Source organism: Tetrao urogallus (assembly GCF_951394365.1).
Source record: "Tetrao urogallus genome assembly, chromosome: 4".
In the NCBI taxonomy this organism is placed as follows: domain Eukaryota; kingdom Metazoa; phylum Chordata; class Aves; order Galliformes; family Phasianidae; genus Tetrao; species Tetrao urogallus.
Genome location: NC_136817.1, coordinates 13,289,746 through 13,306,079, shown reverse-complemented (window position 1 = coordinate 13,306,079; position 16,334 = coordinate 13,289,746). Strand labels below are relative to the sequence as shown.

The following is a 16,334-nucleotide window of genomic DNA, read 5'->3' as shown; positions in this document are numbered from 1 at the left end:
TTATTGACTGGTATTAGATGCAGGGCAGACCCCATTACCGTGTCTTCCCAGTTTGACAGTGAGCTATTGATAACTGCTGTTGGAATATGGATTTCCAGCCTGGGTACTCTCACGTTATTGTAACCTAATCTCATCTTCATTTCTCTATTTTGCTTATAAGGAAGTCATGGGAGATTGAGGCAGTCTCAGAGGTGAAGCAACTTGTGTTTATTGAAACAGGCTGCCTAACATATGCATGCCTAAGACACCCTGTAACCCAGTAAGCTTTTTACATATGCTTTGCATTGCTTTATACTTTTCCACCTAATAGATGGGGTTTCAGAAATTACAAGGAGTTAAGTTGCTGCCAAACTGGCAACATTACTTTTGTGTAGGATAGATTTCATGTCACATTATTAGCAAGGTAAATGATGTCCAAGAGCAATTACTAGCCAAATTCAGAAGTAGGTACCTAGTAATTCAGATTTTTAATGATAAGCTGCTTGCCTAGTATAGCAAAACTTGAAAGATTTAGGATGTAGATCTTTGGTTTTCTTGAAAGATTTGCTGTAAAATTGTGCCAGGATGTGTAAAAGGAAAGTACTTGTCAGACTAAAGAAAAAAATATCCCCATTCAGTCAAATGTGTATTTGTAGTAATCGGTGGATATAGCAGTAGTTAAATAATGCAGGCATCTGGGTTTATGGATCAGAAAGTTCCCTTAGATATCTGTGGTGTGCTTGTTCTATTGCCACCCTTAATTGTATTGGAAAAAAAAAAAACAAACTAAACTTTGAATATCTACTCTGAACTTTTTCTGGAGCTGTTGAAATAAACTTCAAGTAAGATATGGAGAAATCTGCTGAAGTCCAGAGGAAAATGACCAGAGGTCAAGAAAATGAGACCAATGATAGAAACACGGAGGTTTTAGGTTGTTTACTTTGGAGAAAAGAGGAATAAGGGGAGAAATGTCAGTGTCAGGTCTGATGCTTTTGCCTGGTGGGGATTTTGGTTGGCGGGCAAAATGCACTTTGTTTCTACTGTACACGTCTTGTTCCAGTGGGCTGCCCTGCCAGACTTGGTGCAGGTGTGTGGTCAGTATGGCCTATTGCAGGAGGGGAAGAATGGTTAGAAGGTGCTGTTGGGAATTGATCTTTCTGTCCTTGAGTTATAAGCTATTCCTACACAATGATACATTTAAAGGGGGGCAGCTGTTGATTGTTTTCAGTCTGAATAGACAAGAAAGTGGGTTCCAGCTACAGCAAAAGCAGCCCAGATGCTAGGAAGACCTAGTGGTTGGGATAGGTAATTTTGTACAAACACAGTAGTGAAGATTTTAAATTAAAAGGGTAAAGAAACATCTTTCAAAAATAATTATAATTGCCTGAGGATGAAACAATGAACAAGGTGGTCTCTCAAGGTTTCATCTAGACCTTTTTATGATCTAGTATAGTCCTTTTTTTTTCTTCTCAGTAATCCAAAGAAATTGGATGAAAGGAATTGCAATTATGTGCACACACTCTTTTTCCACTTCCTCGGTTAAATTAACCTGGACTACATATTACATATTGTAATGGTATTTGAATATTGGGTTTGTACATACTTTTATATATATTCTCAGTAAAAAGTAAAATAATGTTATTTACATGTAATTACTGTATTGACTCGCAGGATTTAAAACATCTTCAGGATGCATTTTTGTCAGTAATTAAGCAATTGCTAATTGCAGTTATTATGCATTTCATTAATATACTAGATTAAAAAATGTAAAAGTTTTGCTAAATTCTTAATTACTGAAGATTTTAACCATTTTCCTATGCTTGAAAATATTTCCAATATTTCTTAGAAATTTAAGAGGATGATGAGATATTGAGGAAAATGAATTTCTTCATTAGTTCAACTTAGAAATGTTGTGGTAACTTGAAGTATTGTTTTAGAAGTTGGGAGAATTTCAGGCAATGACTTAAGGCAATTTCTTAGTTCTGGGAGGAATAGCTTACGGATTGGAGGGGAACTTAAAGGTACATAGAAATTTTATTTTCCTGTAGTTATAGAAGTGATTATATGAAAATGTAACAACAGAAAAAAGAAATTCTGAATTAATGTAATATGTCAATATGTATTTTCAAACGCCGTTTAAATACCCTGACAGATGAAGTAGTGCATGGCAATATGAAGAAAAACTTAGAATTCTAATATGCATTTTTATTATTCTGTTTGGCAGGTTATAAATAGGCTTAATATTGCCTAATGTGATTGTCAAATAATTTAGCGTAAAAATCTGATCTCTTCTAAATGTTTTAATATGGTTATGTAATCTGTCTCACTGATTCTTGACACCTTCATAGATCATATAACTGAGCTTCTAAGCGCTTCAGTCTACAACTTTCTATACGAAAATTAAAATAAAATAATATTTTATTACATTTAAGATAAATTATCTTGCTCACATTTCTTATGCTTGGTGGCAGGCATGAAAACAAATTAGACAATGTTCAACTGACGTTCTATTGATAAACTTTGTAAAAAAGATCTTGTTAGTGAAGTTTTCTTGGGAATTGTGGCTTCAATCCGGCAAAAATATATTTTAATTACATGCAGAGTTTTATAATAATTTTGTTAAAATCTTATATTTTATCTTTAATAAAACAAAACCAAACAACTGTGAATGCTGTGTAATAGATTCGTGTTGATGTTCCCTATGAGCTTTTTCATGAGTTTGAATGAAATCAAATCATGGCAGAAGGAATGAAGTATTGCTTATCATAAGGATGTCTGTTTTTACCCCGGAGAACTGGTGAATTCCAACAGAGAAATTCTGAAACTAATGTTCAGCATGATTGTGCAAAAGCAATAGCTTTAACAAATCATACAGATGTTTTCATTTTTCCATGACATCACATAAACAAAATGTGGAATAACTCTGCAGTTTCTATACATGTGCCGAGTACATAAAGAAGTAAAGTAGAAGACACCACAAATAAAATCCGTTAGGATTATGACTAGCAAATACATGAAGAATATGTGTATGCTTTATAAAACTTTAAGTATTTTATTATTAAGTTGATCAACAGACTTTAGGAAAATCGTGAATCTTTAGATAATGTAGTCCTTTTCATCCCTGTAAAGCCATTGGAAGTTGGCATTAAGAGCTGCTCAGTTGGAGTGGAATAGTACATCTATTTGAGCTGCCTTATCCAGGTATAAGTGCTACCATATGGTCGGCATAACAAAATCAGATAATAGAGGAGCTCCTTTTGAAAAAATGCATTGTTACAGAAAACAAGTAATAATGCCTTATGGAAAGTTTTGATAGTCAAAGTAACAGAAGTTAGTGATGAATTTGAAGTTTCCAGGCTGCTTATTGTTTTTGTGCAATCTAATGAAGACAATGTGTGTTCTAGGAAGCTAAATGGCTGCTGATCTTGAAAGAAACAAGGGAATATCTGTGTGTATTTATAATTAAATATATAAAAACATCCCTGACATACGTAATGAACTTATGTTTTAAGTATTCCACCATCATGGTCTGATGTTGTATTTGTGATACAAGTTGCTACTGAATTAACTGTCTGCACTTATTATTTTGCATTGGTATTTTGAATGCAATAATAAAATCTACGGAAACTTCTATGGTAGTGATCTTTCTTTATTACAAACATCTATCTGTGACACATTTCTGTTTTATCACCTATTCAGTTAATAGTTTCAAATCTCTTTTATCAAGTGCTTTTCAAGCATATGGTACAAAAGCACGTTTTGTCCTGCCTATTTAATTAAGGTGACTGTAAACAATTAAAAGCCAAACAGTATTTCACACAAGGATAGAGGTGATAATGGCTTAATTCCTGCTTGATCTTTCCTGTTCTTGCCCTGGCTACTCGGATTGACCTTATTCACAATCTGATGACCTCCCTGTTGCACTCAGTCTTTTGGAAAGCTGCTCATGCCATAGCTAGTCCTTGGGGTCTATCTGGGAGACCACTGATCCACCAACCCATGTCAGAACTGGGTTTCTTACCTACTGAGCTTCTGAAGGAGCTATGTACTACACCCACTGTAGATGAGGCCAGTAGAGCAGTCTGATTTTGCTTCTACTTTTTAAGCAGCATGCAGTTTGCAGTTGTTATATGAAAGACCAATTTTACACTAGTTGTTTACTATGAAATAGGCTTCCTGAAGCAATTACATATATTGATTCTTTCCTCACAGTGGAAGTAAATTTTCTAATTTGGATTTTTCTAAATCCATCAAATTGCCAAGTTTATTGGTACATTAAAGTCTGAATATCAAGTTCTCATGCAAAATTACTTTTAAATATAGTAACAGCAGAAATATACATACTATATATAATAGACTTTTTCTATTAATCTTTACATCAGGATTTTTCAGACATTTCTAAAAGTCTATAAATAAAACTCTCAAGCCATTGATTTAGGTATGTTTCTATATAAGATTGTACATGTTTTACAAAACAACAGCCTATAAAGTTGCATATCCAAGTGCAAAACAGAGAAATATTCCACTTGTTCAAAAGAAAATCCGTTTTGTTTTGCTTCCTAGCATGTTGTAATCAATTCTGTACTAGAACGCTGTTTGCTATTTCAAAAGCTCTTTGTATAGCCATTAGTATTACTTAGTGCTTTTCTTGTAAGACTTGGAAATTATAATTCCTGTTCTAGATGTGCTTGCATTTTTTTTCTTCAGCCCATTTGAGTGTTGCATGCAGTGTCTCCTTGCAGTAGCTCCAGGCAGCCCAGCCACAGATGGTTTTGATGCCACGTTACAGTCCCTTTCACCATGGGACAGCACAGTTGTTTAAAGCAATGATAATCCTATCAAGGGATTCAGCTCACAGAGCCCTTGCAACCATGTGGAATTCCAGCTTTTGTTTTGTTTTGTTTTGTTTTTTAATTTTGTTTGTGTGTGCATGAAATGATGTGTATTTTTTCTCTTGTAATAATAGACTAGATGCATAATTATGATAACTGTCTGTTAATGGAAGAAAAATTTTGTTTTGATTCAACTTCGACTTTTTTTTTCCTGAATGTATAGTATAACTCCAGATATTTTAGATTTGATAGAAAATTTACTTGTAGGCATTGAACTAACTCAGGTAATATTTACTTTCACTCAAATTTTATAGTCGTCTGCACTTCAAATTTTGTACTGTATTTAGATATACATGGTTTCCCAACTTCTTAACATTGTCAGTGTGTCTGTTACTTTCCACTGAAGATTGTGTCATGTGATATTCATATATTTAGTTTTATAAGTTTCTCTGAGGATGGTATGCTATCAAAAGCAATATTCTGTCTCTGGTTTATAGCATGTTGCGTTGTATTTCTTTGTGATGGTACAGGCATAAAAAGGAGATATGAAATCTGAAGGATTAAATTTTAGGAAGTATGAGATCACAGATTTCCCCCTTCTTTGTGTGTCTGTGGGTGGACTTTTTGTTTTCTGCCTCTGCCTAATGCTGTTTTAATAATTATTTGTTAATGTGACAAAGTATGTTTGACAGAATTTATAGCATGGCATTGTTTTTCATTTATATACAGGAATTGATTCCTGAATTCTATTACCTCCCAGAGATATTTGTCAACAGCAACAATTACAATCTTGGAGTGATGGATGATGGAACAGTTGTGTCTGATGTTGAACTTCCACCGTGGGCCAAAACCCCAGAAGAATTTGTTCGCATAAACAGACTGGTAAGATGACTCTTCTATTTTCTGTCAAGTAGCGTTTGTCTTGCAAGCTGTTTGAAGTAATCTGGATCTTTGTAAGACACAAATACTTACAATTTACATAGAAGGTTATGAATGGAATAATTTGAAGGAATGGTGGAATTAAAAGTTTTGAGAAGAAAAAAAAGCGTGTAGTATTGCTTGTTCTTCAGAACTAACCAAAAAAGTTTTGTGTGGTCTAAATGAGCAGGAGGTCTTGTTATTTTTTATGTCAGTTCTTGTAGTTCTAAAAAGATAATAAAATAATTGCTCTACATAAATCTTGAAAAAGCTTTTTAATCATGGACGGCTTTCACTCCGTGGGTGTGAAAACAGTTATCTAGATGTAATTTTAGATATTTTAATTTAGTATCCATTTAACTCTGAAGACGAGTGAATGTTTTAGGAGAGAAGGCTGCATATTAAATACGTTGTCACCTTTTCCCTTTCTTCCATAAAAACTATATTTTATAAATAAAACTGAATTCTCCTTCACTCACTTCATTCCCTGAACTTGTTCTAGTGTGTTCTTCTCTGTTCTGGAAAATCCTGGTGTTAGCATTTCCTGTCTTCGCTGTGCTCTCTGAGCAGGATAATGACTTACAGAATATATATTACATTAGTATTGTTCGCGTCTCAGCACATTCTCAGAGCTATTAAATGAAGTTCTTTCCAAAATGGGAGGACTCTGCATCAGTGGCACTCTAAAAATGAATTAGTTTTTTTAATGAACATAGGGCTGGAGTTCTCATGTCGTAATCAGCTACTGGGAAAGAGTGAATTAAGGGTTGAAGATTGTTAGAAACTTTTCACAGAAAGCAGTCCTTGACTTGATAATGCCCTGACATTCTCAAGCTAGAAAATGAGCATTGAAAATGGAGTGCTGAAAACATTGGAGCTGCTATTCATAAAAATGCAGAGTAGTCAGATCTGTACAAACCTGTGATTTATAAGTTAGCAAAGTCTTCTAAATGCACTTTTACTGGTGACATGATACCATAGTCTTCAGAGATATTGTTTGATCTATATTTATGTAGGCTCTTGAGCTTGATGACCTTAACATTTGTGGCAGTTGCAGGGTACACCATAATAATAACAAATTGTGTTAGGTGAATCTAGTGTTTGGCTTTGTGTAGAAGTATATGCAAGCTGTATTTAAGAGAGGTATAAAATATACTAACATAAAGCAGGACTACTTGGCAAACTGTGTTCCAACACAACTTACTGTTGTGCTGATAGGTAATCGGTTAGGGGGGTAGCCTGACACCCTTTTGAGTTTGGCATGTGTTGGTGATTCAGAGTATTCAGAGAAATGAGAAGTTATGTATTCAGGCAGACTTGTCAAAGGCAGCCTTTGGCCTTGATCTCTCACCACTCTGTTGTTTCAGCTTTTGCATAAAATATATTTCTCATTCAATTAATTACAGATCTGGCTTTCAACACAACGAATGCAAGTTATTCTCTATCTCCTGCTTCTTTCGAAGATTTTAGCTCTTAGTTTTCTTTTCGTAATTGTTAGCCATGGTGCCAGGTTTTTCTCATTTACAGAGGGTACTTTTGTTTACTTTCTGACCTGCCTTTCCCTCAATCCTCTGTGACTTTCCAAAACATTTGCTACTAGTGTCTGCCTTTCTTGTACCTCTCTCGTATCTCTCACTTGTGCTATATTGGCAAGGTGAAGTGCCTCGTTGCTGGAGCCAGGTATGTTTGATTATTACGGTTAAACTCGGGGCACAAAACGTAAAAGCCCTTTTAAGTCTTCTCTTAAAAAGTAATAAACTCAATCCATATTCTAAATATAATTTTTTTCTTTTTTATGCAGTCTACATTAAGGGAGTCTTTATTTTGCTAAATCCTGAAAGAAGCAGTTCAGAAAACATTGTAAGGGAAGCGCTTGATATGTATCCACTATTTCATTTAAAGAGAAAGCAATCTGAGTCTGAAAACAGCAGTATGTTAACCATTGTATGTTTGAACAATGAGGGTTACAAGTACTTCAAATTACTATTTGCTAATTTTGCTCAGCATTACTTACAAAATTGGAAGATCCTATTTAATATCTAAACGTAATTAATGTTTCCTTCTCAAATTTTTTTTCAAGTAGTTATTTATCAATGAATGTGACTTCTGAAAGTATTGTAGTCACAAAGACTGTTAGTAATCTGCTTGATGTCATGACTTCTGCTATGAAAAAAGTACCACTTGTCAAATGGCACATTCAAAGAACATATAAAAGTAGCTATAAATTGATGTTTTCAGAATCAACTTTTTTTTTCAGGAAATGGCATTTTTAAGCTCTACATAATTGGGCAAAATACAACTTTTTTTAAAAAAAAAAATGTTAATTTTGAAAGTGTGGAATAATTTACCGAGTGACACTTTTTTGTGACACTGTATATCCTTGATACTGTTACTATAATTCAGATATCAACTTTTTGTCTGTCTGGTAGTATTAAATGTAAGCCTCAGTGCCACAATTAACTGCTTTTATGTGACAAACTCACCCTTACTCTGGTGGTGGCAGCCCTCTCAGTGGTGTTATGGGCAATGCCTTTTACAATCTGCTGTTTTGGCAGTGGAGTAAATCTGAGAAAATCACATAGAAATATTAAATTGCTTCTTCTTTTTAATATTTAATGGAATGATGCTGTCAACATCAAATTTTGTTTTTAAGTAGAGTGGGAGTGTTTATGAGAAATGCTTGAAGTGTATTTTCTCAAATACTATCAAGGACATGTGCTATACTGCAGCTTCGGCCGATTCATCCAGTTGATGTTTCCTTACAGTTTCCTGGTTCAGACGAAGCTAGTGATCACTGTTTTGTAAGCACACGGATATTTTTTCCCTTTGCGTTTCAGTTTACCTTTTTAAGTCCGCAGATCTTATGCAATGGTTGGAGCTTATGAAATGCATACTACTTTGATCTGTGACCTTTTTGTGGTGCTAATCGGGTTCCTGATATCGTTATACCTTGCTCATTAATCATATTTCCTGCAGCCCGTCAGACAGCCAGACAGCCCAAGCCCTGTTTGCAGCCTTGTGTTGGCAGGTTTCTGCTTTTCCAGATTATTACAGTGTGATACTTTGGCTTCTCATAACCAGACCCACATCAAGCTGTGTGCTACAATTAAAGTCAGATGGTCCTCAGGTTGAACAGGGATATACTGTTGCAGCTGTCTGTCTTTCTGGAGCAGACCAGCACAGGGAACAGATGACATGTAGGACAGTGCATAATAACAGCTTGTACGGTACTGGGTCAGTAGCAGGGGTCCAGAACATTAGTTGACAGGCTGATAGCTGATGTAAAACTGATTCTTAATCTAATATTAATTCTGTAAAGTGTATATTCTGGTTGAAAATGTCGTTGTGTATCTTCTGTGTTTGCTTTGGGAGAAAAGGCAGAATGGTGTATAATTAAAAGTGGTGTTTGATCGATGGAATGTCATGATGAGTTAAATGATAGCATCGGGATGCCATTCTTAGCAATACAAAGAAATGTAAAATGCATATACTGCTTGTACATATATTTGGTATTTTATATATATGGTGGCACAGTATTTTACAATGCTGCTAATCAGTGGCTATGAGGGGGATATTTTTCTCTGAGCCTACAGTTTGATGGAAAAGTAATGTTGTTTTTTTTTTTTCTTAAATCAGTCTGAAAGCTTAATATATATATTTCTAATGTTCCAGATTATATTTAATGTCACAGAACAACCACTAAGATAACTGAAATTATTTTTCAATTTTCATGGATATGATTTACAATAACTTTATTAATCTTTAATTGTATCATTATGCATATATTAGTAATAGGATTTACAGTGTTAGCTTAATAAAAGCTTTATAATAAATCAAATTAAATGATTATCCTTCTCCCTGCCTCCTACAAAGCAAAACAGAAATATCCCAGATATATTGTACTATTGCATCTTTACTTTGTTGTTTCCAAGTGAATTATGATGTCTTTATGACATCAGTTATGAGCAGAGGGGAGGATGCTAGCTTGGTGTGGTATCTTAAAAAATAATAATGCAATAATTCTGAGAAACTTATAGGAAAGAAAAAGGTACGCAGAGCAGGAAGGGTTAAAGAGGTAGTTGTTCAGGTGTTGCCTGGATGTAGAAATATTTTATAGGAATTGTAGCAGTAGCTGATACATTGTTACATCGGTCATTGATACCTCAGCCTTCCAGATTTTTTGAAGTCTTTTCTTAGCTTCAAAGTCTTAGAAGCTCCTCTTCAGAACATTTTTCTGATTTAGAAATTGAAATTCACTTGTTGCAGATGGTGATTTCTCCATTAAGCCTTGATGGTAGAAATTTATTATGAATAACAGAGTAGGAATTCACAAAAACCAAGGAAAAGTCGTATACTTCCAGAGAATTAGGAATTGATAAAATTCCAGATCAGGTAGTTATGTTTGTTCTGAACATACAGGTGATCTTTTCTGTGCTGTGTTTGAAGGGTGGATGTTTGAATATATAAGAATTAATTTCAAATTATTGATCAACGGATAACTAAATTTTGCTCAGCTTTGATGAGCTTCAGCTTTTTGAGAATTAGATCGCTTCAGTGATAATAGTGTTGAGGTTTGTCATGACAGCTTTACACAATATATCTCAATTTAAATATTTTTAGTACTTTATTGCAGAGTTAGTCCTTCCATGATTAGTGGTTTATCCGTTTTACTCAGTACTGGAGAAAATGCAACGCAAATCAGAAATGTGATGAAATTACTACGTCAGTTCGAAAGTTTTGAAATCCAATTGTTACATAATTGAAAATGTAATGAGTGGAAGCTAGGATGCTTTCTGAAACAAATTAAATATTTAAATACATAAAGGTACTATAAACAGAATTTGTCTTAGTGCAGTAAGCAAAATGGAGAGGAGGGATAGGCCAGCCGCTCACCCAAACACAAATCCTCACGGAGCAAAATGAATCACTATTAAGAATCCCCAGTTGGTAAGAAAGATCTACAGTCAGAGTTAGAGGGTCATCGTTGATCAATATGGCACATTATTTCTATAGTGCAGACTATTCTACTTTATGCTAGAAAACAGGTGAGCACCAGCAATGTGCAGAACTGCAGTTTTGGTGTTCTCACTCTCTCTTATTCATGGGAAGTGAAATAATGAAAAAACGAAATTGATTTCAAAAATGTCATGCTACTTGCAGTCTATTAAATGTACCACTGTTAGTCAGATATATTTAATGAACTAGCAGCTGAGATGGTGCCTGCAACTTGAAATGTGCAGGACTTCAATGATTCCTTATATGCAATTTAGAATTTATGCAACGCAATATCCTCTGAAAGAAGGATATTTATGAACTCTATATGCGATTTAATTTGTTTAAATAATCAATTTCATAAATTTATAATAGAAAAAGTAGATTGGAAAGTAATCTATTACTTCAATCTTCCAGGCAAATATTTGTGTTTTTATGTCACATGCAGACATTTTGTGTGTGTGTGTGCATAATACACTTTAATTAAATGTATGTTTAACTTCAGCTGTTGACAATGCATCTTAAAACACTGTGCTGCATTTACTTCATCTTGCATCCGGGCTGTCTCTGTGGGAAAAATTTTTTGCAAGACCTTCTATCAGGTAGAATAAAGATTTATATTCATAGAAGCCTCAGAAAATGTGTTTTGTAATTCAGAAAGTTCTCGGAGCTACTGTTCTTTCTTGAAATTGTGGTGTGAGATGTCTAGACTGCTGGCATATAGGAATCAGTGTGTTTACAAATTTGATGTTATTTGACACAGTTTTTTTCTCATGTATGAAAAGAAGGCAGTCCTGTAGTCCTGGAAAGTACTGTGAATGTACTTCATTGGCAGAAAGTCTCTTAAACACTTAAAGAAACAAACGGAGTGTAAATTTAAGCGTCATCCTTTCTTCAAACAATGCTTCTACAAATGGAGAGTGCAGTTCTACTCTATGACCAGTGTTCCCTTTAAGTTAGCCCACACCAACACTGCCCTACATCCATTTGTTTTGTACTTGCTCTTAGTAATGTATTTGCTTAATTACAGTAGTGTACCACTTAAACACATTTATTACCGATCCAGCTATACAGTTACATTTGTAAAATAATTATAACATGTATTTGTCACTAAAGTATGTTCTGCACTTCCTAAAAGTACCTCTGTTCCCCTTTCATACATAAATAGTTGGTTGCGGGCCAGAATCAAGAAATATTGGATAATTCTAAGCAGTTTTTATTTAATTATAACATGTACAGATGTGATTATTATCGTAGAAAGGAAGGGGAAGTAGATTCTGACTACGTATTTTCAAATACCTTATTCAGTTCTCATCTAAGTCTAGAGTAACAGTAATAATGTCAGCAGAACTGCACATATGTAAAATCAGTGCAAGTTAAAAACTAATCTGCTGAGCATTCTAAATGAGAGAATAGAGGAATCATTCAGTATAAGGTCATTTTGAAAAGTAGAGAAGAAATATTTCTAAAAAAAATATGATATGTAAATTATTAAAAAATATTCTGAAAATCTGAGAATGATTGAAATGTACTAATTGTCTCTTTGTGCAATCATTATATTGACTCTGTGTGTAAAAGAATCAACTTTTGAGGACATACAGTCCTCATCTGGAGTACCGTGTCCAGTTCTGGGCTCCCCAGTACAAAAAAGACAGGGACCTCTTGGAAAGAGTCCAGTGGAGGGCCACAAATATGGTGAAGGGCCTGGAGCATCTCTCCTATGAAGAAAGACTGAGTGAACTGACTCTATTTAGCCTTGAGAAAAGACGACTGAGAGAGGATCTAATCCAGGTTTATAAATACCTGAGGTGCAGGGGCCGTAGTGGTGAGGCCTGCAGTCTATCTGTCTTTGCTGTTATGGGGGGAAAAAAATAATTAAAGAAATAAGTGTCTTCCTCAGCCAGTCTTCATCATTCAATGTATGAAGTAATTTTAGCATAATATTCTCATGTTGAAATACTGAACAAAAGAAAATGCTTTAAAAATTCTTAAAATTACTTGCTAATCATTATGACACTACATAATGATCTGTAACGCATCTGTGTGGGAGAAGTCTGAGACTTAAGAAGAGAAAAACTAAGTAGAATATCAAATGTTTTAACTGAGGAGATGGTAGTAAAAAGAGCTAGAAAGCAAATAGAAGAGACAAAAGAAAAAACCATGAAGTAAAACTGTGGACATTCGAGATAATGATGAGATGGCTATTTTTTAATAGAGTAAGAAATTTTATTATAGCCAAGATAAATATTAAAACATGGAGGAGACTGGTTTGTTGTTGTGAAAGATTACAGAAAGCCAAAGGACAATATTTCGAGCGTATGCACTTATTAAAAATATGAAAGAAAACTAAAGTGAGTAAATCTACTTGTATGGAAAAAAAAAAAAAAAAAAAGTTGATTGGATGCAGTCTAGACAGTTAAATTTGTTTTCAGCTTTCTGTTGTTTGATGTTGTAGAACTGGTGTTTAAAAGTGAGCCCATGAAGGACATTAAAGCTATTACTGTGTGAAATGAAGTGGCAGACAATTGTGTTGGTGCCATTGCCCCCATTTAACAGGTGTTCACTAAATCTGTCTGTCTTCAGTTTGTCTGCTTTCCTAATGCTTTGGCTGGGCACTTCCTGTAAATGGTGCTGTGAAGCTTGCTGTTGAAAACACGTTAGAAATTTTTAAAAACATGGACAATTTGCATCATGAGCAAAATATAGGGGTGAGAAGAAAAAGGGTTGAAAGTGATGGAAGTTCCTTCCTTGGTTTATGAGTTAAAAGTATTGATTGGAAGTTGCTATCAATAGAAATTCTGAAACTAGTTCCTTCTGCAAGGTGAAATAATAGCGGTCAGGATTTCCACACAGCAAAATGTACTGGTGAGAGGCTTTGTAGAATATGTTGTTGCATTTTTTTCAATGTTATCTGAAGTTTATTTGTAGACCATATGGGAAAATATGCTGACAAATTTAAATTAGATGGACACTTTTTCTAAATAAAGTGTATACAAAAAGTCAGAATGTGGAGAAATTTCCGTTCCAGTCCTGGAGAAGAAAGGGGGATTCTGTTCAAGTTAACTATGTGATGCTGTGGTGAAATAAGCCGAATTTGTGGCCCTCAGCTGATAGTGGGGAGGAGTCAAGAAAACATGGCCATCTGTGCCCTATATGGAAGGATACAGAGAAAAGTCATCTGAGGCTTTGCTTTTAGTGCTTTTGTCTGACATGACTGCACTCTTTGCAAGCCTGGAATGAGGAACAGTAATGGTGCTAAAAGCACCTGGAGAACGCATATGACAAGGATATGAAGGCAGGAATAACTTGTATGGAGAAAGAGTTTATTATTCCCAAAATAGAGGAAAATAAGAAGGTTGTAACGAAAGCATACAAAATAATGAATAATACTGAGGAGAGGCATGAGGAAATAACATAATTTATGCATAAGGATGTAAAGATGTTTCATAAAATGAAAAAGTAAAAGTTGCTACAACGTAATACTTTCTGAAGAGCGTGCAATTACACTAGGAAGAGTAAGAATAGCATCAGGAACCAGAAAGAGACTACGGGTGTTTACGTAAATGAAAGACTATCTAGCTTTTTAGACTACAAAACATGTAAGACAGGATCTTATGCTCAGTGGTTAAGACAGACTTTACAGGAATGTGTGAGGTTTTCATGAAAGAAACAATACTTCTCTCCTTGCTCCCATAAATAGAAATACCTTTTTCTTAACTGTATCAAACAATGCTGAAGTTCTGTACAACAGATCTGCCTCTGCAGAAAGACATAGTTCCCAAACTGTCAGGGTTTACAGGACACGTGCCTAAGTGAAGTCCCCTTTGTCTTTTTCCTGTCCTTCAGCATGTTTCTCCACCTGTGCCTTCATTCAGGAAGAAATGTTTGTGAGACTACTCTACATGGAAATGAAGTAAAGAAGACTTTTTTTCCCCCGAACTTTCGTTATTACTTCAGTGATCTGATTTACAGTATTGCTGTACTGGCAGTTGTTTTAGCAGAAATATAACAGCAAGGCTAGCTGCAGTGTCATGCAAGTAGAAGCATTTGGAAATGGAAGCTTCTTTAACTATCTTCTCTGCAAAGGTTGATATCTCAAGAAACTGCAGCCAGCAGCATGGGCTTACACAGCCAGGTGATTGCTAGTCAGCCACGTTTCTGGTACTTGTTTAACTACAGCAGCACTGTGCTGTGCAGGGGGTATCCCACTGCTGTTGGAGGAAGTGTAGTGTCAGGCTCGTGATGATTATGCACTTGTGCAAAAGCAGTGGGTGGAAACGGATGGAAAAGGTTGCTGCACTCCAGCCCATCTGCTCAACATCAGCCTCCTGCTAGATGTTCCTCACATCTGCCAGTTGTTACCCTTTAATTGGAGGTTCAGGTATAACCTTTTTGGTTTAAGGAGAGGCCAGTCTGCAGCCCATCAGTCAAGTTGGAGAATGTATTCAGCAAAACAAATGCAGGTTTTTGACAAACAAGTTCATGCTTACCTGAGTAATGAATGTACTGTCCAGACAGTAAGTTCCTTTGGTCAAGTGGTTGCTGCTGCCTTAAATAAATAAGGGCTCTAAATGTCTTTTTTTCAGTGTTTTTTGTTGTTTTAATGTTTTTCTTTTCTTTCTTTCTTTCTCTTTTTTTTAAGTAATTTAAGACCTAAATCTCTTAGGCTGTAATTTCAACTCTCAGTCCGTATTAGTTAACGGGCTGCATATGCTAGCTGCTTTGTACTGTTTTAAGTACTTGCTGCTCTGTTGAACTGCATCAGAAAGGTTTGCTAGTTATATAGTAATCTACAGAACCAATTGCAGTAAAAGGCCGGTTTTAATTTCCTTATTTCATTATTGCATAGCTACAAACACTATTTGCTCCGCATTTCAATCCAATCCAATGCTTTTGAAGCGCGGAAGTTTCCCTCTGTACCAGAAACACTGTAGTGGAAACACTTCTTGAGTAAAATTACTCACGTCTGTGCTTACCTGATCCTTTCCGTGTTAGTTGAAGTATTTGGAAAATATTTTAGCTGTCTAGCGTGGTTCATTTGGACTTAAATGTGTTAGAGAAAACCCTCATTTGCTGGTGTCTGGAGCAGATCTGAGGAACAGCACCTTCTGGCAGAGGGGTTTTTTAACGGCCAACAGAGGACAGGTGTATCTTCCATTAGTGCAGCTGCTTTGTAGGAAGACATTGTGCAGTGTCCCCACAGAAGGATAAAATTGAGGTAATTCTAAGAAGGCTCTAGAACCATGCTATCCTGGCTTATTTCTTTTAAGAAGTAGGTTTTTTTCTGCATCTTAAATAAGTTTGAAAATGAATTTCCAACATAATAATAATAATATGAAACCTATCTTTCCCCCAGGATTTTTTCTTTCCACTCTGAAGCTTATTTCCTCTTTGGATTTTATTTAGGTAGAATGGCGTTGTTAATAAAGAGCAACAGCTTTTAAAGCGAGATTAAAGAAATTTGCAATAGTAGCAATGTAATCGACATTCAAATAGGTGATAAGTGAACAAAATTCTGTACAGATGATTTACAAAGGAGATAACGCTTGTGAGATTTTTTTGTTTATTCCTGTCCAAATTGGCAGGATTTATTCTGCTTCTCTAGTTCGTTGT

General features: G+C 35.2%; 1 protein-coding gene across 3 annotated transcripts in view; it reads left to right on the top strand.

The window, feature by feature from the left end:
• Positions 1-16,334, top strand: part of LRBA (LPS responsive beige-like anchor protein) — a gene marked incomplete at both ends in the record, with an annotated part of 363,076 nt that overhangs the window by 266,408 nt on the left and 80,334 nt on the right. For all 3 annotated transcript variants that reach the window (XM_079534450.1, XM_079534449.1, XM_079534448.1), the window contains one exon: positions 5,541-5,693. In XM_079534450.1, coding sequence (XP_079390576.1) covers positions 5,541-5,693 — 153 coding nt within the window. The remainder of the gene's footprint in view (positions 1-5,540; positions 5,694-16,334) is intronic.